At 57.2% G+C, this 25,717-nt stretch overlaps 1 protein-coding gene across 1 annotated transcript in view; it reads left to right on the top strand.

Annotated features, from left to right (window-relative positions):
- The window catches only part of LOC137142274 (receptor-type tyrosine-protein phosphatase V-like), a 49,490-nt gene extending 24,039 nt beyond the window's left edge, over nucleotides 1–25,451 (top strand). The window contains exons 16-39 of the mRNA XM_067531538.1: nucleotides 94–366; nucleotides 2,115–2,387; nucleotides 3,087–3,365; nucleotides 3,579–3,713; nucleotides 3,812–4,022; nucleotides 5,600–5,667; nucleotides 6,255–6,381; nucleotides 6,722–6,769; nucleotides 7,554–7,647; nucleotides 8,663–8,753; nucleotides 9,522–9,598; nucleotides 10,501–10,635; nucleotides 11,267–11,389; nucleotides 12,253–12,413; nucleotides 13,018–13,153; nucleotides 14,289–14,368; nucleotides 15,030–15,117; nucleotides 15,668–15,758; nucleotides 16,244–16,320; nucleotides 16,763–16,897; nucleotides 18,534–18,656; nucleotides 19,853–20,010; nucleotides 20,643–20,778; nucleotides 24,634–25,451. Of these exons, the coding sequence (XP_067387639.1) occupies nucleotides 94–366; nucleotides 2,115–2,387; nucleotides 3,087–3,365; nucleotides 3,579–3,713; nucleotides 3,812–4,022; nucleotides 5,600–5,667; nucleotides 6,255–6,381; nucleotides 6,722–6,769; nucleotides 7,554–7,647; nucleotides 8,663–8,753; nucleotides 9,522–9,598; nucleotides 10,501–10,635; nucleotides 11,267–11,389; nucleotides 12,253–12,413; nucleotides 13,018–13,153; nucleotides 14,289–14,368; nucleotides 15,030–15,117; nucleotides 15,668–15,758; nucleotides 16,244–16,320; nucleotides 16,763–16,897; nucleotides 18,534–18,656; nucleotides 19,853–20,010; nucleotides 20,643–20,778; nucleotides 24,634–24,693 (3,179 nt within the window). The 3' untranslated portion in view covers nucleotides 24,694–25,451. The remainder of the gene's footprint in view (nucleotides 1–93; nucleotides 367–2,114; nucleotides 2,388–3,086; nucleotides 3,366–3,578; nucleotides 3,714–3,811; nucleotides 4,023–5,599; nucleotides 5,668–6,254; nucleotides 6,382–6,721; nucleotides 6,770–7,553; nucleotides 7,648–8,662; nucleotides 8,754–9,521; nucleotides 9,599–10,500; nucleotides 10,636–11,266; nucleotides 11,390–12,252; nucleotides 12,414–13,017; nucleotides 13,154–14,288; nucleotides 14,369–15,029; nucleotides 15,118–15,667; nucleotides 15,759–16,243; nucleotides 16,321–16,762; nucleotides 16,898–18,533; nucleotides 18,657–19,852; nucleotides 20,011–20,642; nucleotides 20,779–24,633) is intronic.
- The last annotated feature ends 266 nt before the right edge of the window (nucleotides 25,452–25,717 follow it).

Genomic DNA, 25,717 nt, shown 5'->3' with positions numbered 1-25,717 from the left:
ATACAGTTAGCCACATACGGAGCCAGGCGCGGGAGGTTGGCAAACCCCCACCAATGCATGTGGCTTTCATTGTCTCTCCTGGTGTTTCCCCAGACCCTTTGGCACCCACTAATGTGTATCTGACAAACCAAGGGCGCCCCGACAGGCTGAGCGCCTCCTGGGGTGCAGCCGCCGGAGAGCAAGACGGCTACACGCTGACCCTGTACCACGTGCGATCGGGCACCGTGGCAGCAAACACATCTGTTGGGAAGGATGCCCACAAGTTCACCTTCTCAGGCCTGGCTGCAGGACACAAGTATTTGCTGGAGGTCGTCTCCACGGCTGGGCCCTACAGGACATCTGCCGGGAACATCAGTGACTGGACAAGTGAGTGGTGGGAGTTTGTGCGTGAGATACTACGCCGAGCCGGGCGGAGTTATGCACACTCGGTGCTTGTAGTGGGGGCGTTGGGATGGCCTGGGATACTGCTGGACAGTGACTAGAGCGGTAGGCTGGGGCTGGGAAATAACTACTGCTGCAGCCTGACAGCTTGTGGGCTGCAGGAACCCTGGAGGAGATGGGTTTGTGCTCTTTGGTTTAGGAAGCCAAGGGAGAGCCGGCGACTTCTGAGGACCCCAAAGTCCTGGCCAGGAGAACCTGGAGACCAGGGTTCCTGTCTTTGGCCAGGCATCCTGGGTTCCCACCTTCTCCACTGGACTGCAGCAAGGGCTTTTAATCATAACAATGAAGCCCCAAAGCCATTGCTCCTGGCCCAGCCAGGGACGGGCCGTTTCAGCCAAAGGCCCGTAGCGCACGCCTGCAAGATGTCATTGAGGCCAAGACCTGAGCGAGATTCCAAAAGAGATTGGAGCATCCGGCCCCAGGGCTAAAACTTTGTCTTTGTTTCAATCTTTCCCCTTAGGGCCATCAACTGTTTGCTCCTTCAAAACAAAAAATGCCTTCGGTGTTAATGAAAAGCAGGATAGCCTTTCAATGCATTCCCAAAGCTATTGTGAACTTTTTTTCTACAGCCAGGCCAGTCTGTTCCAGAACAGCTGAATGTTAGGGTCCTGAGACTATATCTAGGCACCTGCAGGTAGGATCTTTGAAAGCCTGTAAGTGGGTTAGGAACACAAGGCCTTTTGAGCTGTGTCTGCACTGCAGCCGGAGGTTGCATTCGCAGCTCAGGAGGTAGTGAGCCATGGCGGCACAGGCAGTGGCTCTGGCTAGCAAACTGAGCGCATACCCAGGGGGCAGGCGGGATTATACCTGTCCCACTGCCCGTGCCACTGCAGCCATGCTGCTATTTTTAGCATGCTAGCTGAAGCGAAGCTAGTGCGTGTACATCTATCTGCGCTGGGAATTATACCTCCCAGCTGCTGAACCTTTGGCTTCCAGTCAGAGAATCATAGAAATATCGGGCTGGAAGAGACCTCGGAAAGTCATCAAGTCCAGCCCCCCTGCACTGAGGCAGGACCAAGTAAACCTAGACCATCCCTGACAGGTATTTGTCTAGCCTGGTCTTAAAAATCTCCAGTGACGGGGATTCTACAACCTCTGTTGGAAGGCTTAACGACTCTTAGAGGTAGAAAGTTTTCCCTACTATCTAACCTAAATCTCCCTTGCTGCTGATTAAGCCCGTGGTTTTCTTGTACTAAGCCCATTACATCTTCCAAAGGCTGATGGAGGAGCGTTGCCTGCTCAAAGCATTTCAGCTTTCTTGGCTCATGGAAATTCACTGTCTTGGAAGGTGATGCTGGTTGGAAATGTAGCCGGGGCTATTTGCTTACCAAGGTTGCTTTTGTTCTAGCTCAGGATGTTCACGGGAGCTGGTTTTTGCAGCAGAGCTGAGAGTTTAAAGTGTGACACTTCCTAGAAAGAAAAAAATCTCGTAGGTAAAATCTAAAATTCTGCTAAGAGTTAGGAAACTAATTAAAGAGATGAGTCAAAAACTGTCCCCATGGGTAATCTGAGACCATAAAATGGGAAGCAGCATGGAAATAAAAGATCTACTTTAAATGAAGAATATCATGATCGTTTCCCATCCCCTGCCTGTATTGTCTTGGGGTGGGGGGCTCAGTGTGGCAGACTCAGGCAATGACTCTCCCCCCCGTTGGATTGTTTTTATAACGTAGCCCCCCTGGTTCCAGCGAATCTCTCTGCAGTGACCGGGGAGAGCCGCACGGTGCTGTCCGTGTCCTGGGGACGCGCCGCTAGCCAGCAGGATTATTGCCAGCTGTGGCTGCGAGATCCCGAGAACAACACGCTACCACGGAGGCATACCCTCGCTGGGGGGCAAGTGCAGCATTTTTTCCAGGGGCTGGTCCCGGGCAGAAATTACTCGCTTTCCCTGAGCTGCGTGGCTGGGCCTTACTGGAGCAGTACTGGCATCTTGGTGGTGCCAATAGGTGGGTATGGGCTTGCACTGGGCGGGAGGTGGCAGGGACTGGGAAGTGCAGTGGGTGTGTGCAGGGCAGCAAGGGCGTGAGCTAGTGACTGGAAGGAGGTCTTCTGAACAGCGGGCCTGGGCACAACCAGGAGAGCCTTCTTCTATCATGGGGATCTGCTGCTGGGGCCTCTGGCTGAACTGCTACAGGTGGCTGAGAAAGGGCTAGGCTCAGTGACCAGTGAAGGCCCAAGACACAGCCCATCTGTGACAGTTCATTGACCCCTGGAGCCATGCCGTGCCCTGCCCCAGAGATGCCCCACTGTGGGCTGACATCCTGTGGAATAAACCTGATTCCACAGAGAGTCTTCCTTGGCCTGGTCATCCCATGCAGGCCCTGGATGCAGCCATGCCAGCTCCTGGCCTCTTGCGTGGGCCCCCACCCCAGCCTCACTGTCCCTTGGCCTCCCCTGTGGTCCCCAGCCCTGGTCCAGCCTCATCATCCCTCGGCCTCCTACATAGACCCTGGCCCAGCCACTCCATCCCTGGGCCGCCAAGCCGGTGGCCCCGAGGCCCAGGTATCCAGCTTTGTGCCTTTGCCCTGTGCAGGCATGTAACTGCCGTGGGGCACATGGCATGGTTCAGGCTGGACATACCCCCAGCCCCCTGTGCGCTCTGGTGAGCTAAGGGTCTGCCTAGCTCAAGGTGTCTCCTTTCTCAGCGCCTGACCCAGTGGAGGATCTGCGGTGCCAGCCGGACTCAACGGGCTTTTCCCTGAACTGGACCTTGCCCCCTGGCGATGTGGAGGCCTGCGAGTTGGTGGCAGGGAGGCTGTCCGGGGGCCCCCCCCAGGCTGAGGCTTGTGTGATCACTCCCGGGAGTCACGCCAGCCTGGAGGGTTTGGAGCCAGGCTCTTCATACCGAGTCAGCGTGAGCGCGGTGGGCAGGAACGGGCTGAGAAGCCAGGCCGTGACTCTGGTCTGCAACACATCAGAGGAAGGTAGGTCTTCCCCTGACCTGAGGTCTCTCCACGGCCCCTTGGAAGAGCTGCCATGTTGGGTTTGCAGGTTAGATATAGGGCCTGATTCCAGAGATCCAAGCCCCTGAACGCCAAGAGAGGACTGTGGCTCGGGATGGTTTGTAGTGAAGCTGCTGTGTGGGGGCTGTGCGGCGCCATTGCTCACGACCGGGCCCTGCTGGGTTTCCATTTCAGTCCTGCCTCCGCCGGTGCGAGCAGATGTCATGCAGTTCGAGCCTGGCTCTAGAGTGGTCATCTCCCCCGACACGTTCAGCGAGGAGCACGGCCGGATTGAGTACTACGCCGTCATCGTCACCACCAACGTGTCGTGTGAGTGCCCGCCTCCTGCCTGCGGCGGCTCGGCTGAGACCCGGGGTGCACAGACCTCATGGGAGCTGCTGCTGATACGTTTGTGTCTTTAACTCCAGTGCTGAGGCCCACCCAGGAAATCATGTCCAGCACCTGGTACGATCACTATTACGGGCAGGAGGACTCCTACGTGGCTGTGCTGCTCCCCAATCCTTTCCATCCGGACAAGAGGAGCGCTCCCAAAACCTGGTCGGTGCCGGTGGGAACGGAGGAATGTGGCCAGTCCCGGGAGATCTGCAATGGGAAGCTGAAGGAAAACACTCAGTACAGGTGAGCGCAGGAGGGGCCCCCTACTCTGGCAGATGCTGGCAGATGGGGGGCTGGAGAGGTAAAGAGAATACAGCAGTTTGGTGAGAACAAAGCTGCAGCTCCCTTTGCACCCCAAACACATATGCCAAGGGGCTTCAGTGGGACCACAATGGCTGCACTGGGCAGTGCTTTGAGGAAAAGGCTGGGAAACGTACAAATGTCCAGAAACTTTCCTCTCCCTCCCATATTTCAAAATTTCCCACAGGAAAACCAGATTTTCCTGATGGGAAAATATCAAAACCCAGCTCCCACTCTGTGACGGGATCCCAGGGTACAGCTTGGAACTGGGGGACCCCTTAACTCTCCAGCTGGGGCTGTCTCACAAAGCTATGCCAGTGACAAGCAGCTAACCCCTCCAGGTGTGATCACTCAGCCACCAGCAAATGGAGACCCACACCCAGCTAAATGGCATGAATGCTCTCTGAGCCACTCATGAATTATAGAGAGAGGCACCAGCCAATCACCCCAGCCCCCAGCCTTGCACCCCAGAAATATACCATCTTACACTGCTCAAGACTCCCTTGGACAGTGCAAGCTCATGAATTAGTTCACCACTCCAACAAAGGGTAGTGGATGTGCAACAGCCCTTGTTAACCTGAGCTGAGATTCTCTAAGCACTTCAAGCAAAACCACACTGGTTTAGGTAAAATATAAAACTGATTTATTAACTACAGAAAGCCAGATTTTAAGTGATTATAAGTAGTAGGCATAGAGCTGAAAGTTGGTTACGTAAGAAATAAAAATAAAATCGCAGTCTAAATTCTGCGACTAAGCAAGATTTGATTCAAGCAGTTTCTCAACCCACTGGATGTTTCAGGCAATTCACAGTTCTTATTACACAGGCGGAATTTCCTTCTCAGCCTGGGACCAATCTCCCCAGTTCAAAGTCTTTGTCTTCCAAATGATCTTCCAGGTGTTGAGATGGGGGAGAAGGGAGGGCAGGTGGTGATGTCATCAACCATCATTTATACTTTCTCTCCAGGTGCTAGAAAGATCCTTGTTGTGACATGGGGGTTAGGCAGCCCCCATCATGTATGTGCTCTCTCTGAGGAGTCTAGGAGAGTGGATTCTTCTTGATGGGCCATCAACGCCTGTCTGGCCCGTGTTAGTTGCTCCTTTTTTGCTACTGAAAGGTTGGCTGTGAGCATCTCCTGACCTCACAACATATTTCAGTAACACACACAGAGCAAAACTCCATAACTTTGGTTACAATGGCAACACACATAATTCAACAGCATAGTAATGTTCAACCTTGCAAGGCAGACTTTATACAAAACATACCACAATCAGAATGGTGAATATGGGGGACCCAGGGAGTTATTTTGAGGTACAGAGTGTGATACACTCAGAGCAGGCCGTGCTGCCTTCCTGGAACCCATCTCCCTAGCTGGCCCAGACAGGCACCATCTCATTATTGGTTTCCATCTTCCCAGTGCCGCATTCTTTCTATACGGGGATGGAAATCAAGTGGCCTGGTCATTCCGATGCTGTTTCCTCTGAGCGGCTGGGACTAACCTCTGGTCTTGGCTTTGCCATAGGTTCAGCATTGCTGCTTTCACCAAATATGACCTGGTGAATCCTTCTGTGTCCTTCACGGCGTTTTCAGGTAAGGCAGAGTCTGTCTGCACTTTGCATTAGTGGGAGCTGCAGTTACTCATGCTGGTTTGGCTAGCTATCCCCTCTAGCGGTCTCTGGAAGGGGAGTTCATTAATTGCTGCTAAGAGCAGGGCAGAGAAGCTCAGAAAGGATCCTTTTAAGTGTCAATTACATTTAATAATAGTACCTCGCTCTCGCTTTTCATCAGTGGATCTCAAAGCGCTTCACAACCTTTACTGTGTTTAGTCTCACATCCCCTTGTAAGGCAGGGCAGGGCTATCAACCCCATTCTACACATGGGAAACTGAGGCACAGAGCAGCTAAGGGATTTGCCCCTTGGCTACACAGGAAGTCAGTGGCAGGGCCAGGACTTGAATCCAGGTCTCCCAAGTCTTCGGTTAGTGCCCTAACCACGGGGTCATCCTTCCCCTGTGATCCCAACCTCTGACAATTCTGGTTGTGAAGAGGGGGTGGGCAAATCTCAGCTGAAGGAATCCCAGCCACAGCTGGAGTGTCTGGGTCAGTTTGTGGAGCATGCTGGGATCCTTTGGAACGCACAGTGTAAATGCAGAGAATCCCCCTGGTCTTTGTCTTCAGCGGCTGGAGCTGGCGCAGACCCCAGTCCTGTTACAGTGCCAATCGTGGCAGGAATTGTTGCGGGCTTTCTCCTGACAGTTGCAGTGATTTTCGGATGGGTCTACTGGAAGCGGGTCAGAACAAAAAGGTAAGGGAGGCCCGTCTTCCAAGGGATAAGATACGGGATGGGTCTGGGAACCGGTAAGAAGAGCTGCTGCTAAACCCACAGAGAAGACATTACAATGGGCTTTAACCAAACCAGGAGCTGACCCATAGCAGATGTATGTCAAGACTCAGGCGTGAGTCAGGTTCAGAATAGCAAGTGTCAGACGTTGGGCGTGATGAATCCACCCCGAAAAGTTCACCAAGACATCTGTGTAATGAGGATGGAGCCGTGCACTGCTCACAGACCCTGATGCTAAACAATGTGCTTGGCCCCAGCCGCTGTGCTGCTGGGACAAGTGACATCCCCTGCGCTTTGCTTTCAGAACCAAGATGAGGAACTTACCGCAAGAAATGGCCACGTACAGCTTGAGGTGAGTGTGCTGCTCTTGAAGCCGGACGCTCTCCGGCAGGGATGGGCGGGTGCCTGGGACTCGGGCTGTCTCCTGGCCTAGCCAAGGTAGACCCTGCTGGCTCTCCACAACAGATCATGACGGGAGCGTGGCTCTAGACTGCTCCAGAATCCAGGCTCCTGCCACTCCCATCTTTTGGGTCTCTTTTTAAAGTGCCAGCAGCTGCCATGCCACTGACCTGCTAATCCTTTGTTAGCTAAGTCACTGGTAGCTGTAATGCAATGTCCCCGCCTCCTCTGGGCAGATTCCCACGTAGCACGGTTCCTTCATGGCATTCATTGCCCTGAAATGCAGCCAGTGCTTGCCGACCGGCGCACTAATGGAGTGAAGGCCAGTCCCCTTCATGGACTAAAAGAGAATCCCCGTTAGCTGGCAGTACTGGTTGGGGAGCAAACGTCCTTCCAGGTCTCCAGCCTACGGGGTAGGAGGAACCACTGCCACACGAGGCGGGCAGCCTGACTGACAGCGCTCTGCGGAGTCATCTCCACAGGCGGGACATGCCTTTAGAACCGTCCCAGTGTGAGACAGCACAGGGGATCGAGGGGTCACAGGTCATTAGGTTTGGGGTTCAGAGATTCCAAGGCCAGAAGGGAGCTGTGATCATCTGGACTGACCTCCTGCGTAACACAGGCCGTAGGACTTCCCTGAAATAATTCCTCTTCGAGGTGTCTTGTGGGCTGCATGGTCATGAACTCCGGCGCTGCTTGGTCTCCCATCTCCAAGGGCACAATTTTATTTCCTGCAGAAACGTCCACCGGCCGATCCCCATACAGAACTTCAAGCAGTATTACGAGGCGAAGACGGCAAACGCCAACCACGGCTTCTTCCAGGAGTTTGAGGTGAGCGTTGCCCACAAGGAGATCGTGCTCCTAGGGACGATTGCAGCATCGACATGCCGTCAATGACACGTGGGTGTCGGGGCTGAAATAACAGAGCGGTTTTGCGTTCACTGGGTACTATTGCTCCTCAAAGAGTGTGGGGAGGGGGCGTAGCAAGAAAAGCGGCTACCAGGTGTGCATAAGGGCGGGGTCTCTCAAAGCGAGGGGTGTATCCTGCACCCTCCTGTCATTTTTGGTTCCCGCTCCTCTCCTCACCCCTGCCCACTTGGTAAGTCACACTCAGGGTACGTCTCCACTGCAAGTGGAGGTCTGGTTGTCGCGTGGGTTGGCATGCCCGTCCCAGCTGTAATCTAGCTAGCAGAGGTAACTATAGTAGTGAAGTTGTGGTGGCACGGGCTGGCAAGCAAAGTACAACCCTGCTGGGGACTGTGGATGTATGTGCGGGTCGCTATCCTGTGTGGCCGCGTCTACGCTGCCGTTGTTACCTGTGCCGCCCCCGAGCAGTGGTGTTGGAATGATTTTTAGTGCGGGGGAGCTGAAAGCCAGTGAACAAAACTGCAAAACCTGCCTAGGATGGAACCCATTTCAAACCAGAGGGTGCTGCCACACCCCCAGCCCTCCTGCCCCCACGTCTGGAGCATAAAGTCACATGTGCTGGGGCACTTTTGCGGGAAGATCTGATCACGGCTGCCCTCTGGCGGGCGTCCCAGGAGCTGGGGAGGTTTGCTGCCAAGCCCGCCTGAGTGGGCCTTTGGCCTGGCGCTCCACTCTCCCTTCCCTGGCTGAACCCGGGGGAAGCCCCCTTGACTTATGGGGCTGCTCCTGATCGATGTCACTGTGAAAGCAGAACCTAGCCCCAGGAGGCCAAATGATCTCTGCCTCTCCAAATGCCATGGAGACCCTTTGGCCGTGTGTGGCAAGCTGGGGCTGTGGAGTGCCTCCCACCCTGCCCTCTCCCCCCCCCAGCCCATCTGTCTCAGGGAGGCATCACTGGGTTTCTCCTTGTGTCCTGCAGGAGCTGAAGGAGATAGGGAAGGAGCAGCCTAAGGTGGAAGCAGAGCTTCCTGCCAACGTCTCCAAGAACAGATATCCCCACGTGCTGCCCTGTAAGTTCCGGGGTCTGGCCCCTATGGCTCCCTCCTTCCCCTTGTGCTCTTCCCCTGGCTCACCCCACATCCTGGGAGAGGCTGGGTCAGGCCAGGAGCTCTTCCTGAGCCTGTTGGGGATTGCTGAGTGCACCGCCACATACTGGCTCTGTTGCTTCTACAGCCGAACGTTACGCGTGAGCCCAGCTTCCCCCATGAGCCAGTGAGATACAGCAACCTCTGGGGCATCCTTTTTCAGGCACTTGAACCAGAATGGCCCCTGTGGAGGTGGTTCTCCTCCCCGCTTCTTGCTGGGCGTGATCTGCCTCTTGAAAGGTGTGATGGCCCCTTCGTAGCATCTCGGCAGTACTGGCCATCTCACACCAGACACCGAGCAGGCGCCCAGGAGCACTGCATGGAGCATGATGGACAGAAAAGGGGTGGGGCTGGCTAGGACCCTGGCCTGGGCCGGTGTGATCTGCAATGTTCTCCAAAATACAGATCAGCTTTCAAGGACAGGCCAAGGGACCTGGGTGGAAAGAGCCTAACCCAACCCACAGGCCTGGTAGATCCTCCCGGGTGGAGCAGGATAGAGGCCAAGAGGCACAACGGGTGTACGCCAAAGGGGCCTAGGATTGGCTCTTGCCTGCTATTGTCTGCCTTGTCAGCCGGAAAAGGAGGAGGACCCAACAAGGAGCCGTGCATACGGCTCCTGAGCAACCCTGGGGGACTGGGGTCTGGCTTGGCAAGATGCAGCCCAGAGAGCAATCGCTGTTCGGTTTCTTGCAGACGATCACTCAAGAGTCAAGCTGAGCCAGCTGGGAGAGGAGCCCCACTCCGACTACATCAACGCCAACTTCATCCCCGTGAGTGCTGGCACGCCTCCTTGTCAGAGCCTCCCGGGAACTCCCGCACACGAGGGAGGGGCATGGCTGGCATATGCAGAGGGCAACCCCAATGGGTGCTCGGAGTTACTGAGTCACAAGCGGGCATCAGTCCCATTAACATCTGGGGCTGGCTGGCAGATGGCGTTGGAGCAGGCACCGGCTGGCGTTGGAAAGTGTTGGAGACGGGGGGCTGGAGCAGCAGGGCCTGCTGTGCTGTAGGGTCTGTGCTAGGCTGAGGGAGTGTGTGTTCACGTGTGTGCATGGGGGTGTGCTCACAACTGCTGCTCTGCCATTTGAGGACCATCTCACTCTCCGCCTCTCTAGATTTACTGCCTGATCTGTCTGTCTCCTCTTTCTCCTCCTAATCTGTACAGCTGCACTTGACTGATGCTGGACCTGGCCCCCTCAGTCCCCATCCAGGTAATGGCCAGGGGGCACCCAGCGTGCCTGGGAGTGTGTGTGCCCATGTATGGGTGTTGCATGCGTGTGTCCAAGACAGTAAACGTAGGAACGGCCAGACTGGATCAGAACCAGGGTCCATCTAGTCGTCTCCGCAGCAGCTGCTTTGGAGAGAGGTGCAAGAACCCTCGGAGCCCCACCGGCGTCAGACACTTCTCCGCGCAGGGTCGAACTGCAGGGGTTGAGGGGTGTCAATCTCTCTCACGCCAGTGATTTACTGGGCACGCAAGGGGAAAACACACTTTTCCAGGGCATCCTGTAATAGCCCCCTGCTGCCATCTGCCAGTCTCGGCTCCAGTGCTGAGGTCAATGGGCACCTGGCCCTCTCCTGGAGGGACCGGGCAGGTCATTGACTCGCCCCAAATCTGGGGTCTAACAGCTTCTGGCAAGGGCTGACTCTGGCTCTCTGGTCTCTGCCTCAGGGCTACACCTCCCCGCAGGAGTTCATTGTCACGCAGGGGCCACTGAAGAAAACCATTGAGGATTTCTGGAGGCTGGTCTGGGAGCAGAGCGTCTGCACGATCGTCATGCTGACTGTGGGCATGGAGAACGGACGGGTAGGGCTGGCGTCGGGCTTACGCTGCTCGTGCTAGGAGGGGCCTGACCTGCAGCCAGATGCAAGTGCAGCTCTATTAATGCAGCCGTGCGGAGCCTGGCTGGACGTGCTCCGGGCCCGGAAATGTAACAGCGGGGATAGGGGGGGGACAGTGCTGGATGTGTGGGCACCCGGCCAGGCTATGTCTGTCTCCACCAGGTATTTCTAGTGGCCATTACTCTAATATCTAGGGGCAGACAAATAACTTAGCTGTGAGACGAGCACCGTGCATGCGTGCTAATGACCTCTACTGGCCCCTCGGCATGGAGGACACTGAAGAGGAAACTGAGGCACAGTGAGGGAAAGCGAGCTGCCCAAAGACACACAGTGGGGAGTAGCAGCCAAGCCGCCTGCCTCTGCTGCTGTGTTACTAGCTTCTATGGCCACTAACCCGGGCTGCCCATCTCTAGCGTTTCCCTCCGTGCACAGATTTTGCTCCCCCAGCGGAAGAGGAGACGTGGCCCAAGGGCCAGCTCGGAGTTGGAGCATGCTGAGCCCCAGGGTTTCAGCTGGGCCCCTCTCTCCAGTGGCTGCAGCTCTCTTCTGTGGGCACCGGTCTCTCTCCCTGTCCCCACGCCCTGCCTTGCCTCTAGGTGCTGTGTGATCACTACTGGCCTTCGGAATCGTCTCCGGTCTCCTACGGACCCCTCCAGGTTCATCTGCTCTCCCAGAGCAGCTCTGACGAGTGGACCACGCGCACGTTCAAGCTCTGGCACGTGAGTGAGCGGCCGAGAGGAGCCTGGCTCAGGCCCCTGCCGAGGGCACCGGCATGGGGTGTCACACAGACATTGCCGCCGTGCCTGGGGGAGGCGTCCTGCTCTTTCGTCCCTGGGCAGCGGGGCTCTAACGAGGCCATGAGGGAAACGGGTCCGTCCGCACCTGGACTCATCTTGCGGGTTGTCAATGACCCTCAGCTATCAGGGCAGGCAGCCCATGGGCTCACGGGCATTTCATCCCCCTCCCATTCACAACCACCCCTGCCCTGCCTGCCCATCCCCATCACAGGGTGTTGTGCGTCTCGTAGGGTTGTTTGTTTCCAGCTCCTCAATCACCTCGAAGGCAGCGCAGCACTAACTGCACGCGTAGATGGGCCCCCACCAGCTGGTATCCAGGCCACCTCCCGGGAGGCTTCCCCAGGGCTGGGCAGGGCAGGATGGCATCGTGTTGGCAGAGCCAAGTGGTGCAGCCTGCCCATGCAGTCGTGTGCCATCGAGATGGGCGAGGGAAAAGGCCCTGAACAGAGCACAGCAGGTGCCTAGTCACCTGATCGCTCAGAGCTCACCGTCTCCATGCAGCAGCTGTGTTTGCATGAGTGCCCAGTGCTGACGTAAGTGACACCTGGGGCTGGCCGGGGAGTGTCTGGGGTTCCCAGATCCCCAGGGCCGGCTGAGGGTCTCCGATGCCCAGAGACACAGCCCCAGCATCAGTCTCTCCAAGTTGTGGTAGCCGAGTCCGGCTCTTGGAGGTAACGCCTGGAGCTGCAGCGGACAGAGCCTGGGCTCCAGAAAAGACTGGGAACGTTCCCCAGGCATAGCCCCGCTGCGGCCGCGCACTAACGCCCAGTCGCCGTCTGTGACAGGAGGACCAACGGGTGGAGAGACACGTGACCCACCTGCACTACATCGCCTGGCCCGACCACAGCATTCCTGAGTCCACGGCTTCGCTGATCACCTTCGTGGAGCTGGTGCGAGAGCATGTGCAGGCGGCAAAGGGTTCTGGGCCAACTTTGGTGCACTGCAGGTAAGACCCAGTCTGCCTTAGCTCTGCCAGGCATGGGCTGTCGGGGAAGGGGCATCTGTCCCTGAGATGGGAGGTGCCCCGAGAGATTGGGCCCCTCCTTGTATGTGGGGGCTGGAGCCCTGGGGTGGTGAGAGCCCTGGGGACGGGACCGGATGGGAAGGTGGCTCCCAGCTGACAGTGAGTGGGGGGCACTACTCCTGCCCTATCCCCACAAGTGCTGGAGACCATGGAGATGCTTCCCCAAGCACAGCTCTGGGGCCAGCCCCACAACCGCTTAGGACAGCTCCTCAACCCCACAGCTTCCCCCTCCGCCCGGCCCCCGGACTGCTTTCCAGCCCCACAACACCCACAGCTCCCCACAGGACAGCTCCCCAACCGCACAACCCCTGCAGTTCCCCAGACCCACAACCCCCACTGCCCCAGCCCAGGACAACTCCCTGGCCCCACAACCCCCCAACTCCTCAAGGACAGGAGTCCGTACTGGAGGCTGATGGCCATCTCCTCGCTCCACCCACTGGGGCTGGTGCCTGCTGGCGGGCAGAGGAATTGGAGGGCTGGAGGGAGACCTGCCCATGTTAATCCCTTGCTGTGTGTGCGGTTGCAGTGCAGGAGTGGGCCGCAGCGGCACCTTCATCACCCTGGACCGGCTGCTGCAGCAGCTGAAGCAGGAGAAGGTGGTGGACGTGTTCAATACGGTTTACACCATGCGGATGAGCCGCTACCAGATGATTCAGACGCTGGTGAGGCCCTGGGCCCTCTCCCTTCCTCTCTCCCGCCCCTGCCACAAAATCAGCAGGGCCTGGAGGGAGCCCAGAGCTCGGGTAGCTCTCCCACCCCTTTGCATGGCCGCCAGCTCCTGACATCCCTGATGATCCCCTCCGTCCCCTAGCCACAGGACAGCGCTGCCTTGGCCCCTGCCCCGGCGTGGCACCAGGGCTGCGCTGAGCTCAGACACGGACTCGGGTCCCGATCAGGGAGCTCAGACGTACCCCTAATAGAGCCACCCTCCCCTGCCGTCTCCCAGCAGCCTTTTGCCTGGCCAGACCTCCAGCAGGAACACACAGCTCTGGATTTTAGTACGGGCAGGCCCAGAACACCCAGGGAAGCATCGTAGCCAACAGCACCCAGGCCAGGAGAGTGGTGAGGGGGGGCGCTGGTATTACACAGGTGGGGGGACCTGGGTGATAGGCAGCTTCAGGGAGGGAGGACTCTGCTACTAAGGGGAGGAATCTAAAGTAGATTGGTCTGAGCCTATCCCAAACCAACTCGGCAGGCCCCAGGTGTGAGCAGCTCCACGCTGCCCAATGCAGATACTGTGGTGTGACAAGATGCAAAGGACGCCCGTGTTTTCCACCCCTGAGCAGAGACTGCCCGGAGCAGCCCGGAGATCGGTTGACCTCTCACTGGGCTCTCGGCCCCTGTGCCACCCGATATGCAGCCACAGCAGGAGCCATGGGGAGCTGGCGGGGGCTAATCAGGCCTGCGGGAGCCTCCTTAGAAAGGCCGGGGGTGGCTGCTGTGTAACCCGGAGGGGATCCCCCGTAGCCTGGTAAAAATGCCTGCCAGGAGCAGCGTGCATGTTCCTGCTGCTGGAGTCTGTGCTGGGTGCCTTGTTGATCATTCTTGGATCCAGATAATCTCACTGGCACGTGACACTCCCAGAGCTGGGCACAGAGCTTAACCCCCTGCCAGGTTGGGTGGGAGACTGACCTAGCCAAGCCAGTGGCAGGGCCGGACGGGGCGCCTGACTTTCTGCGTAAGGCCATGCTCTGCTCAGTAGGCAATGCTGCCCTCCGCACCAGCGTCCCCCACTCTGCGTGGTGCCTCGGTTGAGGGGGGCTCGCTCTGCACTGACTGCATGCCCTTGCCTTCCAGGGCCAGTATGTTTTCCTGCACAGCTGTGTTCTGGAAAAGATCGCGGAGGAGCTGCTCTGGGGCGTGGCAGGGACAGAGAGGTACGGCCGCGCACACCTAGCCCGTTCCAGGCATGTGGGCACTCAGGTTCAGCCCCTCAGACAGATGGATTCAACTCCGATCCCCACCCTGGCCTGGGGCTCAGCTCCAGGCAATAGGACTGGCCTGCTCCATGCACGGAGGCAGGGCCGGATTCTGATCTCAGGCCTTTCTCTCCACCGTGGGGAGCCCCACGCCTGGCTCTGCAGCCCCCCCGCTCCCTCGCGCCATTGCTGCTCAGTGCCCCCGTCTTTCCCACAACGCCCACTGACTCACCCCAGGAGGGGAGAACAAGTGCGACTATTTTTCCCTTTTCTCCAGTGGAGGGAACACACTGGGGACGTGTTCTGGGCTGTCCCGGGCACCCCCTGTGCTGATACCACACAGGCCTCAGTGGGGCTCACCCCAAAGGCAGCGGGCTCCACTACTGGGCCTCCCACCCTGAACAGAGATGTACCCCACAGGCCAGGGTGCTCATGGCAGCTGGCCAGCCTTGGGATGCCCTCTCCAGCTGGCTGGTGGCTGGCTGCTCCCAAGGAGCTGGCCGGGTCAGGCCAGAGGGAGTTTCATCCTGTGGACTGAGTGACCTGGCTCTTTGCTCACCGGCTTTGTGACATGTGAGTGCAACCCCCCCACTCCTGCCCCTTCCCCTTGTTTTCCCAGCTCCTGCCCCATCCCTCTCAAAAGCTTCATGCAGCACCATGCGCAGAAATCGGCCAAGTCCAACGCGGGCTTCCTGCGGGAGTACGAGGTACGAGCACCCGAAGCAGTGCCCTGCTGGAGAGCACAGACGCCAGCTCCCTCCACACACGGTGGCGGGTGAAGGGAATGTTAGCGGCTGGGCCAGGGCACCAAAGACACGCCCCACCCCATGAGCAGCTCCTGCTCATTCAGGCGCCCCCCAGATCTGACTGTTGTGGAGATGCACTGGTGGCACCCTTGCTGTGGCATCACTGCCAGGCCTGGGGCATCCCCCCAGCGGAAGGTTAGATAGCAAACCTAGCGGACACATGCCACGCAGCTTGGTGGGCAGCCCTAGTGGGGACACTGAGGCACGGGGCCGGCTCCCTGAGCTGGAGTTCGGATGAAAGCTCACCCTTGGAGCTCTGGCCTTTGGGCTGGATTCACCCCCTGCTGTCTTCGAAGGCAGGATGTCCCTCTGGAGCCATCTGCCCAGTCTCTGCCCCAAGCAGGGTCTGCGTGCTCCTGTCACCGCCGTTGCCCTGGCAGGGCAGAGCCGGGAAAGGCCCTGACCTCTACCACTCCGTCCCTGACTCCCTCTCTCTGGTTCCTTGTGGCAGATCCTTCTGGAGGTTGCGAAGGACAAAGCCAGCTCTGCAGCACCGTCTGCAGGCACCCAGGAGAGCCGCCCCTGCTCCAGCATCCTCCCATGTAAGTGTCATTGAGACCTCTCCATCTCCAGGGCGGGCACCGGCTGTGCGGGCAGCCAGCACCAGGGCTGGACCTGTGGCCTCAGGATCAGGGGAGCCATGGGACTTGTCAAAAGGGGGCCTTCTCTAGCATCTCCAGGCTTATTCCCTCCCCCCAGTCTTGTGGCCGAGAATCTCCAAGGTGAGACCTGGATGCAGATGAAGCCTGCATGGAAGGGAACAAACTGGGGCTCTAATGAGTTTATGTGCAGGCAGAGGGCACACAACCCAGGCTGAGAGTAAGGGGGGCCCGTTCCCTGGGAAGGGATTGAGGGAGACCCAGCGCGGGAGTGATGGGGCCTTGTTCAGCTATGGCACAGGCTGGCATGGAGCTTGTGCTGGAGTGGGAATCCCTGCAGGAGGCTGGTCTCCTCGTGTGGGGCTGGGTGAGCTGAGCCAGGCGGAACCGGCCCCACCCCAACCCCTCATGCTTGGCCTGTTTGGCAGATGATCGCTCCAGAGTGAAGTTTTCACCAGTGGAACAAGGCCCCTTCTCGGATATCAGCCAGGCCTGGCTCCTCCCGGTAAGTTGCCCCATGCTGATCCCCTGGGGAGCAGAAGTCCCTCCCTCCCTACAACCCTCTGAGGCTCCCTGCCCCCTTGGGGAGGAGCAGCCGCTTGCCCGTCTCTGTGGCCTGTTTCTCCATAGCCACCCTCCTCCCTCTGCTGTCCTTGCTGCCATGAGCACTGATCCGGGCACTCCTGGGTGAGGGAATTGCTGCATGAGGTTGAGCGTCGACTGTCCCTTTCCCTCTGTCTCTGTCCCTAGCTCAGTCCCTGTCTTGGGCTGTCTTCCTGCTTGTCCGTCTAACACTTTCTCTCCTCTCTTTGCTTCCAAAGCTGCCATGCCTCTCTCCTTTTCCTCATCTCTGGATCTGCCCCCAGGTCATCTTGGGGCAGGGAGTCCACGCTCTCATCTGCCCCCTTTCCTGGGGCAGGCGAGTAAAACTCTGGTTCTTCACACAGGGCTGCAATTCAACCAGGGACTATCTGGCTGTGCAAGGGCCTGACAAGGTGACCATGGAGCAGTTCTGGCGCTTGGTATGGGACCATGGCGTCCACACTATAGTCACCCTGGTGCCATGCCAGGAGAAGGGCCAGGTAAGGCACTGGTGCCGCATGCTTAGCAAGAGAGCTAGGAGAATTCTTGAGGTGAAATGATGGCTACAGCTGGTCAAAAAATGGAAAGCTTTTCTACTGACAACCTCCATTTACCTTGGCAGAAATTTGAATATTGAAAAACTTTGGCCAAAACCTGAAATATTTCAGTTTGGGGATTCAGTCCCAGTGCCCCATGGGAGCTGTAGTTTGGTTGCCTTGTGTCTCCATTCTCCCAGAATGGGCCAGGCTCCCTTGTCAGACTACATCTCCTCTGATACACCGGAGTATCCCCTTTTGGAGGGGGGAGACGGTGCATCATGGGAGATGTAGTCTGACCATGGAGCCTAACCTATGCACAAGAATAGGGCCACGAGACATCCAAACTACAGCTCCCATCAAGCACCGTGGCAGCATTTCCAAGTGGAAAGAGTTTGGTTTTCCGTTGTTGACAAACTGGTAGAGGTGCCCACGGGCAGGCACGCCAAGGGAGAAGTTGGTCAAAAATCCATTTTTCCATTGAAAAACAGTTTTGACAGAACATTTCTCACCGCCTTTGTCACAGTGGCGTGGTCTGAAGAGGAGGGAGCAGGAGCTTTGACTGTGGGGTCGTAGGCATCTCATTGTTCTGCTCTCTGCCAGTGGGGAAGAGCAATGCTGACACCTGGGCAAATGGGCTGGAGCTCCCCTGGGTGTGGCTGGTGATACCGCCCTGCTAGGTGCTGAGCAAGGGTGGGCTCCTTGACTCTCCTTTCCCCAGACCATGCTGCCATTTCCTGGCACGACACTGTCACACACTCAGGTTCCTCCCGCCGGCCTTTGCCACCATTTCCTGAAGCTTTGGGCCAGCCTTTCCAAATGGAAATTTCCTGTTTGGAGGCCCCCGGACCAGGCCACGGTCCAGGTTAGGACCCCACTTCCCTAACGTGCATGGGGTTGCCTGGCCCTGGGGCACCACAGGGGCCATGTGCATTACTGGGGGGACAGCCCTGCTCTCCTCCCCCACCCCGCACTTGTAACATTTGAGGTAAAAAACCAAAACGAGTCCTGACTCGGGAAGCAGTATCTGGCCTGCCTGGCCCCCTTGGAAGATGGACACCAGCTCTTTAGTGGGGTGGCAGCTAAAGCAGCCAGATGGAGGCCTCTGGTTCTATAGGGGACAGCAGTGCAGGATGCTTCTCTCTCCACGGATCTCTGCTCCTGAGGGGAGTGGGGGACAACCCCTATGCAAGGCCTCAGCTGCCGCCCCTCCCTCTGGTCTCCCAAAGACAACTTCCCAGGAGGCCAAGGGACACGTGGAGTTTGTATAAAACGGGGTGAGTCAGAGGTGCAGCAGACAGAGACTACAGGCCCCGGCATGCAATGCGCGCTGACGGCTCCGTTATGGTGGAGCTTTTCATGCTGGGGCCTGTAGTCTCGTTGGGCTGCCGCGCCGTATTAAAGGTGAAGGTGGCTGCACTCAGTGACAGTGTTTCCAACATACCCTGGGAGGTCGGCCACGTGGCCCTTTGCTGGGCAGCGTGACCCTGACCCTGGCTGTGCTCTTGGTGCGGCACCAGTGAACAATGCCCGGGGGAGGAGGGCGCTAATCCAAAATGGGCCGCCTGGAGCTTTAAGCACCAGTCACTGCTGTGTGCAGGTCCTGAGTGAGGCATGCTGGCCCCTGGAAGGCAACCCAATCTACACAGAGATGCTGACCATCCAGCGGGGCGCAGAGAAGCACGTCTCGGGATGGAGGTGCATCCAGCTCAAACTGAAACACGTATGTGCCTCCAAGGGCAGGGGAACTGGTTTCTCGAACCCCGGGAGCTCCCCCCAGTCTCGGGGGGACTCATCCCTGCTCACAAACCACGGCAGAGTCTCAGCCTGGGAGTGGAATGGCTGCAGGCAGGACAGAAGGGTATCGGTGGAGCGGGGTGGGTCATGGGGCTGGAAAAGCAGAAGAGCAGCACAACAGGCATGCTGAGGGGCATCAGCAGAGCTGGTGGGGAGCCCGGGACTGGGATTGCAAAGGCCACAATGTTGTGAAAACTGTCCATGGATCAGGTATGGGCGGGATCACTTGCCACTCCCTGCTGACACACCTCAGACCTGATTTGACCTACAGGTGCCACCTGCAGATGTTTGCAGCTTCTGTGGCCCATTGTGTTCTTGGACTCTCTCCTGAGAGCCAGTGTGGGGGTGGTCTGGGAGACATGGGCCCTTGGGACCTTGACTGAGAACTGCTAATTCATCACACATATGCAAAAGAGAAGAATGAGGGGGGATTTGATAGCAGCCTTTAACTACCTGCAAGGGGGTTCCAGGGAGGATGGAGCTAGGCTGTTCTCAGTGGTAGTAGATGACAGAACAAGGAGCAATGGTCTCAAGTTGCAGTGGGGCAGATCTAGGTTGAACATTAGGAAAAAGTTTTTCCCTAGGAGGGTGGTGAAGCACTGGAATGGGTTACCTAGGGAGGTGGTGGAGTTTCCATCCTTAGAGGTTTTTAAGCTGCAGCTTGACAAAGCCCTGGCTGGGATGATATAGCTGAGGTTAGTCCTGCTTTGAGCAGGGGGCTGGACTAGATGACCACCTGAGCTCCTTTCCACTCTAATATTCTATGATTCTATGCCACTGGATGCCATGTGAAGGCTGGAGCAGAGCCACTAACCTAGAGACAGTAGCTCTGCCTTTAACGTCACTTTCCCCTGTCCCTCTGTCTGCTACCACTGCAGCATCCTTCTGCTGGGGAGCTGGCACTGCTGGCACAGCATAGACAGAGCGGGTGATAGGCACTACAGGACCCAATGCATCACTTGGGCAGGGCACCTAGCAGGACAGAGGCTGGGGACCAGACCAGGGCTCTCCCTGCTCCCCTGATGTCCAGGCCTGTCCCTGCTGAGCACGGCACCCTGCCATCCTGTTGTCTGCACGTGCCCCTTTCCTCCATAACCAGGGCAGCTCTCTCTGCCTTGCCAGGAGAAGAAGGTGAAGGAGAGGCAGGTGCAGCGATTCCTGTACCCTCTGTGGGGATGCCAGCAGCAGCCAGATGCCCAGCTCCTGCTGGAGTTCCTCGCCGCCGTTAGACGGTGCATGCCACACAGGAAGCGAGCTGGCCCTCTGCTCTTGCACTGCAGGTACAGTCACATGGCTCCCTCTCCCATTTCCCTTTGAGTCTCCCGGGGCCAGAACCCACTGGACTGAACATCACCTCCATAGGGAGACCAACGTCCCCACGCTCTCTGCAGGAGAGCCAGTTGCGGGGCTGGGCCTTCCACCAAATGACCTGGCAGTTCTCACCTGCTGGGGAGACCTAATGACCGCAGGTCCCTCAAGGGCTTGACTGGAGCTCAGATGCTGACAGTCAGTGCATGCAGCCCCTTCGGGGGAGCCAGTGTGGGGATTTTAGAACCGGGGGGGCTGGCCAGAAAACCTGGTTCTGGGCGCAGTCTCAGATAGGCAGCGATGAGCGCCCAGCTTGCCCAGATGCCCTGGTTGCCTCTGTGCTCACTCAGACGCCAGGTCAGCTTTCCGGCCCTACCCGGGCATGGTCTGTGTGAATGTCCCTCTCTTCTGCGGGTCTATGCCCTGCCCTGCAGGGAGATGGGCTCCATGATCAGACAAAGCCTTGCCCATCTCCTGTGTCTGGGGCTTCGCCTGATGAGATGGGCATGCCCTAGCTGCCCACTGATTTCTGAGGACTAGCGGGTGGGTTGCGTGGCGGGTGGCAGAAGGGTTGATGGCTTTCCCTGTTGGCTCTTCCTTCCAGCCATGGCATTGGCCAGATGGGGACTCTGATTGCCCTGGACTGCCTGCTGCACCAGATGAAAGCAGAACGGAGCGTGGACGTCTATGGGGTCACCCTCCGGCTGATGAGAAGCTGCTGCCTCATGACCCCGACGGCGGTAGGTGGCAAAGAGGGTGCTGGGGCCAGGAGTGTCCCTGGGAAGCGAAGGCCAGGTGCAGAACTGAGGCCTGGAGCATGGGTGCAATAGGGGAGAGCTTCTCAGAGCCAGCCCAGGGCACCATTGACCTCTCTCCTCAGGCGGCTCTTACCTTGTCCAGCCTCGACCCCGACCCACCTCGCCAAGATGGGTATCCTGCTCTGAGTCCAACACGTGGCGTGGGTCTAAGCACAGGCTCTGTGCCCCTCTCCAGGCACTGCCAGGGGGCTCACAGAGGCGGGGTTCCACACCAGCTGCCACTCAGCCCAGGCCCAGGAAACAACCACGCAGAGCTGAAAATTACGCCCCCACCAGGACTAGCCCCTCCCTCACCCTTTTGTCCCTGAGAGCCAGGGCATGGACCACTAGTTTGATCCCATATGGCACATCCCCTGTTGCCTTCCCCTCAGCATCTGGGCACTGAAAACCACAAGGCCCTGATGCACCAGGGTATATAAGTCTGCTGGGTTGTCCTCTGCCGCTTCCTATTTTGTATACGTTCTTGTACCACGCTCACCGTAGAGTCCGAGGCTGCGTCTACACTGCAGCAGGGCGGGCGCATCCCAGCCCGGGTAGACAGAGGTGCGCACGGAGAATAGGTTCGGATGTTGCAGCACAGGTGGTGGCTGGGGCTTGCTGCCTGAGTCCGGAGCGAGTGGGTTTGGACTTGGGGGGCTGGACCAAGGCGCTGCCAGTGCCGCAACCTCCACGCTGCTATTTCTAGTGTGCTGGATCATGCACCTCTCTAGCCGGCTTGGGAGGCTTGCTCCCAGATGCAGTGTAGACATACTCTGAGGGCCTACCTGAGCCTTCCCAAGCTGCACGCTGAGGCCAGAGCAGCGACAGGAGACGCCCAGCTCACCCAAAGGTCGGGGTGCGGAGCCATGAGGGCGATCAGAGGCACCTCCTCCCGCCATGGCTGATTGTGTTGAGGCCCCGTTTGGAGCAGCGCAGACACATCACACCACTAGGTGGTACTGTGACTCCAGCCTCACCGTGCCAGCATTTAATTCTGTGCAGGCTGGAATCTGCTGTCTTGGGTATGGGGACAGCCCGAGCCGAGCTCTGGTTCCCCGGACGTGCTCTTTGAGCAGGTGTTTGAATGTAATTAGTTTATTTCACAGAAGCCTTCGGGAACAGGCTCTCGTACATTCCCAGTCCCACTAATAGTAAAAAACCTGCTGTGACTTCCCAGCTGCCAAGTGCCCTGCGAACAGCAAATCGGTTCACTACTTAATCTACGTCCCTTGGGTCCTGGGAGCTGGTGGAGAGCGCACACTGTGGGAGAGTGCGTAGCCCTGTGGGAGCACGCACACAGGGTTCTCTTATTTACGCCCCCCTGCCTCTGCAAGCTGCTGGGCAGGGGAAGGGCCAGTAGGACACAAGGCTTCCCTGCTCCGCTTTCTCGAACCCCGGCCCTCCAGAGCACACATGGGGATAGAAGCACAGGGCTTTCCCGTGGCTGTGCATCTAGACCAGGCTGCTCTTACTTCACATGGTTCCCTGGGCGAAACCGTAGCTTCAGTGTTGCCAGTGGCTGTGGTGCAGTCGCACTGTGGGATGGTCAGTTACCGGAGGCCAATAACCAGCTGAGACACTACCAGGCCTGAGTGATTATTAACCTTTTCATCGATAACCCTGGAATGCACTTCCTGCTCTACGGCTCCACTCCAGGTCCTGCGAAGGGTCAGTGCACGCCTGAAACGCTTGCAGTGAATCGTTAAACCAGAACCCAGCTCCATTACTTGTTCTGCAGTGTGACTGTAATTGTTTTCTGGCCTGACTTTTTGATACAGACTCCTCCCAAGAAGAGTATCCAACACCGGCAAGGCCAGCACCATTCAGTTAATGGTGCTGGGTTCTGAAATTCCCTGGATTCCAGAAATTCAGGCATGGAATTTACCACCTTCAAAAGGGAGAAGAAAGAAGATGCAGGGAATAATAGACCAGTCAGTCTAACACTGGTGCCTGGAAAGATACTGGAACAAATGATTAAACAATCAGTTTGTAAGCACCTAGAAGATAATAGGGTTATAAGGACTAGCAAAAAAAAATCATGCCAAACCAACCTAATTTCCTTCTGTGATAGGGTTACTGGGCTAGTGGATGAGGGGAAGCAGTAGAAATTATATATCTTGTTCCATGTGACAGTCTCATAGGCAAACTAGACAAATGTGCTGTAGATGAAATGACTGTAAGGTGGGTGCACAACTGATTGAAAGTGCGCTCAAAGAGTAGTTATCAGTGGTTCAAAGTGTACCTAGTGGGCTCCTGCAGAGGTCAGTTCTGGGTCCGGTACTAGTCAATATTTTCATTAATGCCTTGGATAATCGAGTGGAGAGTGTGCTTATAAAAGTTGCAGATGACGCCCAGCTTGGAGGGGTTGCTAGCACTTTGGAGGACAGGATTAGAATTCAAAACGATCTTGACAAATTAGAGAAATGGTCTGAAATCAACAAGATGGAATTCAAGAAAGACAAGTGCAAAGTACTTCACTTGGGAAGGAAAAATCAAATGCACAACTACAAAACAGGGAATAACTGGCTGGGTGGTAGCGCTGTTGAAAGAAGTCTGGGGGTTATAGTTAAGGCTGCAAGTCTGTCACGGAGGTCGCGGAAGTCACGGATTCCGTGACTTTCTGTGACCTCTGTGACTTCCGCAGCTTCAGCCTGAGCAGCTGGCTGGAGCGGGTCTGTGGCCAACTGCCCTGGACACTTCATCAGTGCCCAGTTGGCTCTGGGCCTGCCCAAGCAGCAATCCTAGGGGAGGTCTGAGCAGCAGCCTGAGCAGCGGCCCTGGGGGCAACCCTGGAAGCCATCGGAGAGCAGTCCCTAGGGGCCTCGCAGCAGCAGGCGGCCAGTGGCAGTGAGCCCCAGCCGCCAGAGCAGGGCCTACCCAGAGAAGCAGCACCCGGGCACCCCCCAGAACAGCGGTGCCCCGGGAGCAACTAAGATTTAGACATGGGCATTTATAGTAAAAGTCCTGGACAGGTCACGGGCCATGAATTTTTGTTTATTGCCCATGACCTGTCCATGCTTTTACTAAAAATACCCATGACTAAATCTGAGTCTCAGTCATAGTGGATAACAAATGGATTGTGAGCCAAGAGCATGAAGTTGCAAAAAAGGCTAATATAATTCTGGGGTGTATTGACAGAAGTGTCAGATGCATGACATGGGAGGTACTTGTCCCGCTGGTTAGCCCCGGCTGGAGCGTTGTGTCCAGTTCTGGGCATTGCACTTTAGGAAAGATGTGGACAAATTGGAGAGAGTCCAGAAGACAACACAACACAAAATGCTACAAGATTTAGAAAACCTGACCTAGGATGGAAAGTAAAACAAACTGGCCATGTTTAGTCTTGAAAAAAGAAGACTGAGGGGAGGGAACTGACTTGTTCTCCATGTCCACTGAAGGTAGGACAAGAAGTAATGGGCTTAATATAAGCAAGGTATTAGAAAAAACTTTCTAACTCCAAAGATAGTTAAACTCTGGAACAGGCTTCCAAGGGAGGTTGTGAAATCCTCAGCATTGGAGATTTTTAAGAACAGTTTGGACAAACACCCGTCAGGGTGGTCTAGGTCCTGCCAGCGGGCTGGACTTGATGACCTGTCGAGGTCCCTTCCATCCGGAGATTTCTATGGCTTGATTATGTGAAATAGGGGTGACTGAAGAACCGCAGTGTCATGACAGTCAGTGGGCCTGAATGGTGTCTCCCTGGGTAACTGCAGTGACGCCTGATCAGGCGAGGCAGGGCCAAGCCCCACATCCTGGAACGGCTCTCTGAACACCCCCTCTCTCTCTCCTGCCTCTTTTCAGGATCAGTACGTGTTCCTGTACACGTGCATCCGGGACATCCTCACCCAGAGAGAGCCCTAGGAAGAGCACAGCAGCTCCTGCCCCTGAGAAAGCTCGGAGCTGGGAGTAGGCCGAGAACAGCGCATCGCAGGCTGTCTGCACTAACCCAGCTGAGCTTCCCTGTGCAGAGAAGGGGACCTGCCCAGGGCGGAAGCACCAGTCACCTCCCCAGCCCTTGAGGCCAGCACGGATCAGGCGCTAAGGCTGTTAGCCAGCATCATCGGTTCAGAATCTCAGACTCTCCTGGTCTCCTCCTCCCAGGACGCTGTCGGAGACGCTGCACATTCACCATCTGCACCAGCCTCCCCCAGGGAGTGCCTTTCTGCCACCCACAGTTCTGCAGCCTGCTCATCCTGGAAGCACCGAGTCGGGGGCGCGGGAGCCTGTCCAGGATTCAAAGCATTAAGGAGGCTCCATCCCCACTGCCTGGGATTCCTGGGACTCTGGAAGGTCCATTTATCCAGTGACTGTATCACTTGCTCCCGGACCCTGCCAGCCTCCGTACTGCCCTCCATTCCCCTGCTGAGTACAGAACAGAATACTTGGGGTGCCCTTCTCGCCGCGCCTGGCTCAGAGCCGGCCAATCCTGCTGAGCAAGCTGCTGGGTGATGCCTGGTGTCCAGCAGGAGGGCTGGGAGTCCCAGGCTCTCCGCTCGCTGCTCTGAGAAGAGCGTAGGCTCTAGGTGTGCTAGAGTCTTTCAGAGGGTCCATGACCCAGGGCTGGGGACCAAGGAGAATGGGGGTGTCTCTCAATAAATGGATCGCAATAAAGAAAACTGCCCTAGAAACCAGTGTCCTCTAATGAACGGTCGGTTTTACTGCCTGCCCTGGTGTGGGCTGCCACCTTCCAGACAGCTGGACTGGAACGCACCGTCCCCCCAGGGCAGCCGTGCACCCCAGCTGGGAGCACGCCGTTCGGCTGGCCGCTGAGCTCTGCCCCTCCATGCCGGCTGCCCTCGCGCAGTCACAGCCCAGCCGCTCGGCACTGAGAGCTGAGCACCAAGCGCTAGAGCAGGAGATCTCCGCTGTCACTCAGGACAGCCCT

The sequence above is a fragment of the Emydura macquarii genome, unplaced genomic scaffold (assembly GCF_026122565.2).
Source record: "Emydura macquarii macquarii isolate MOO-44397 ecotype Brisbane River unplaced genomic scaffold, CSIRO-AGI_Emac_v2 contig_3220, whole genome shotgun sequence".
NCBI lineage: Eukaryota > Metazoa > Chordata > Testudines > Chelidae > Emydura > Emydura macquarii.
The sequence above is the reverse complement of the archived record's forward strand: the minus strand, read 5'-3'. Positions and strand labels throughout refer to the sequence as shown.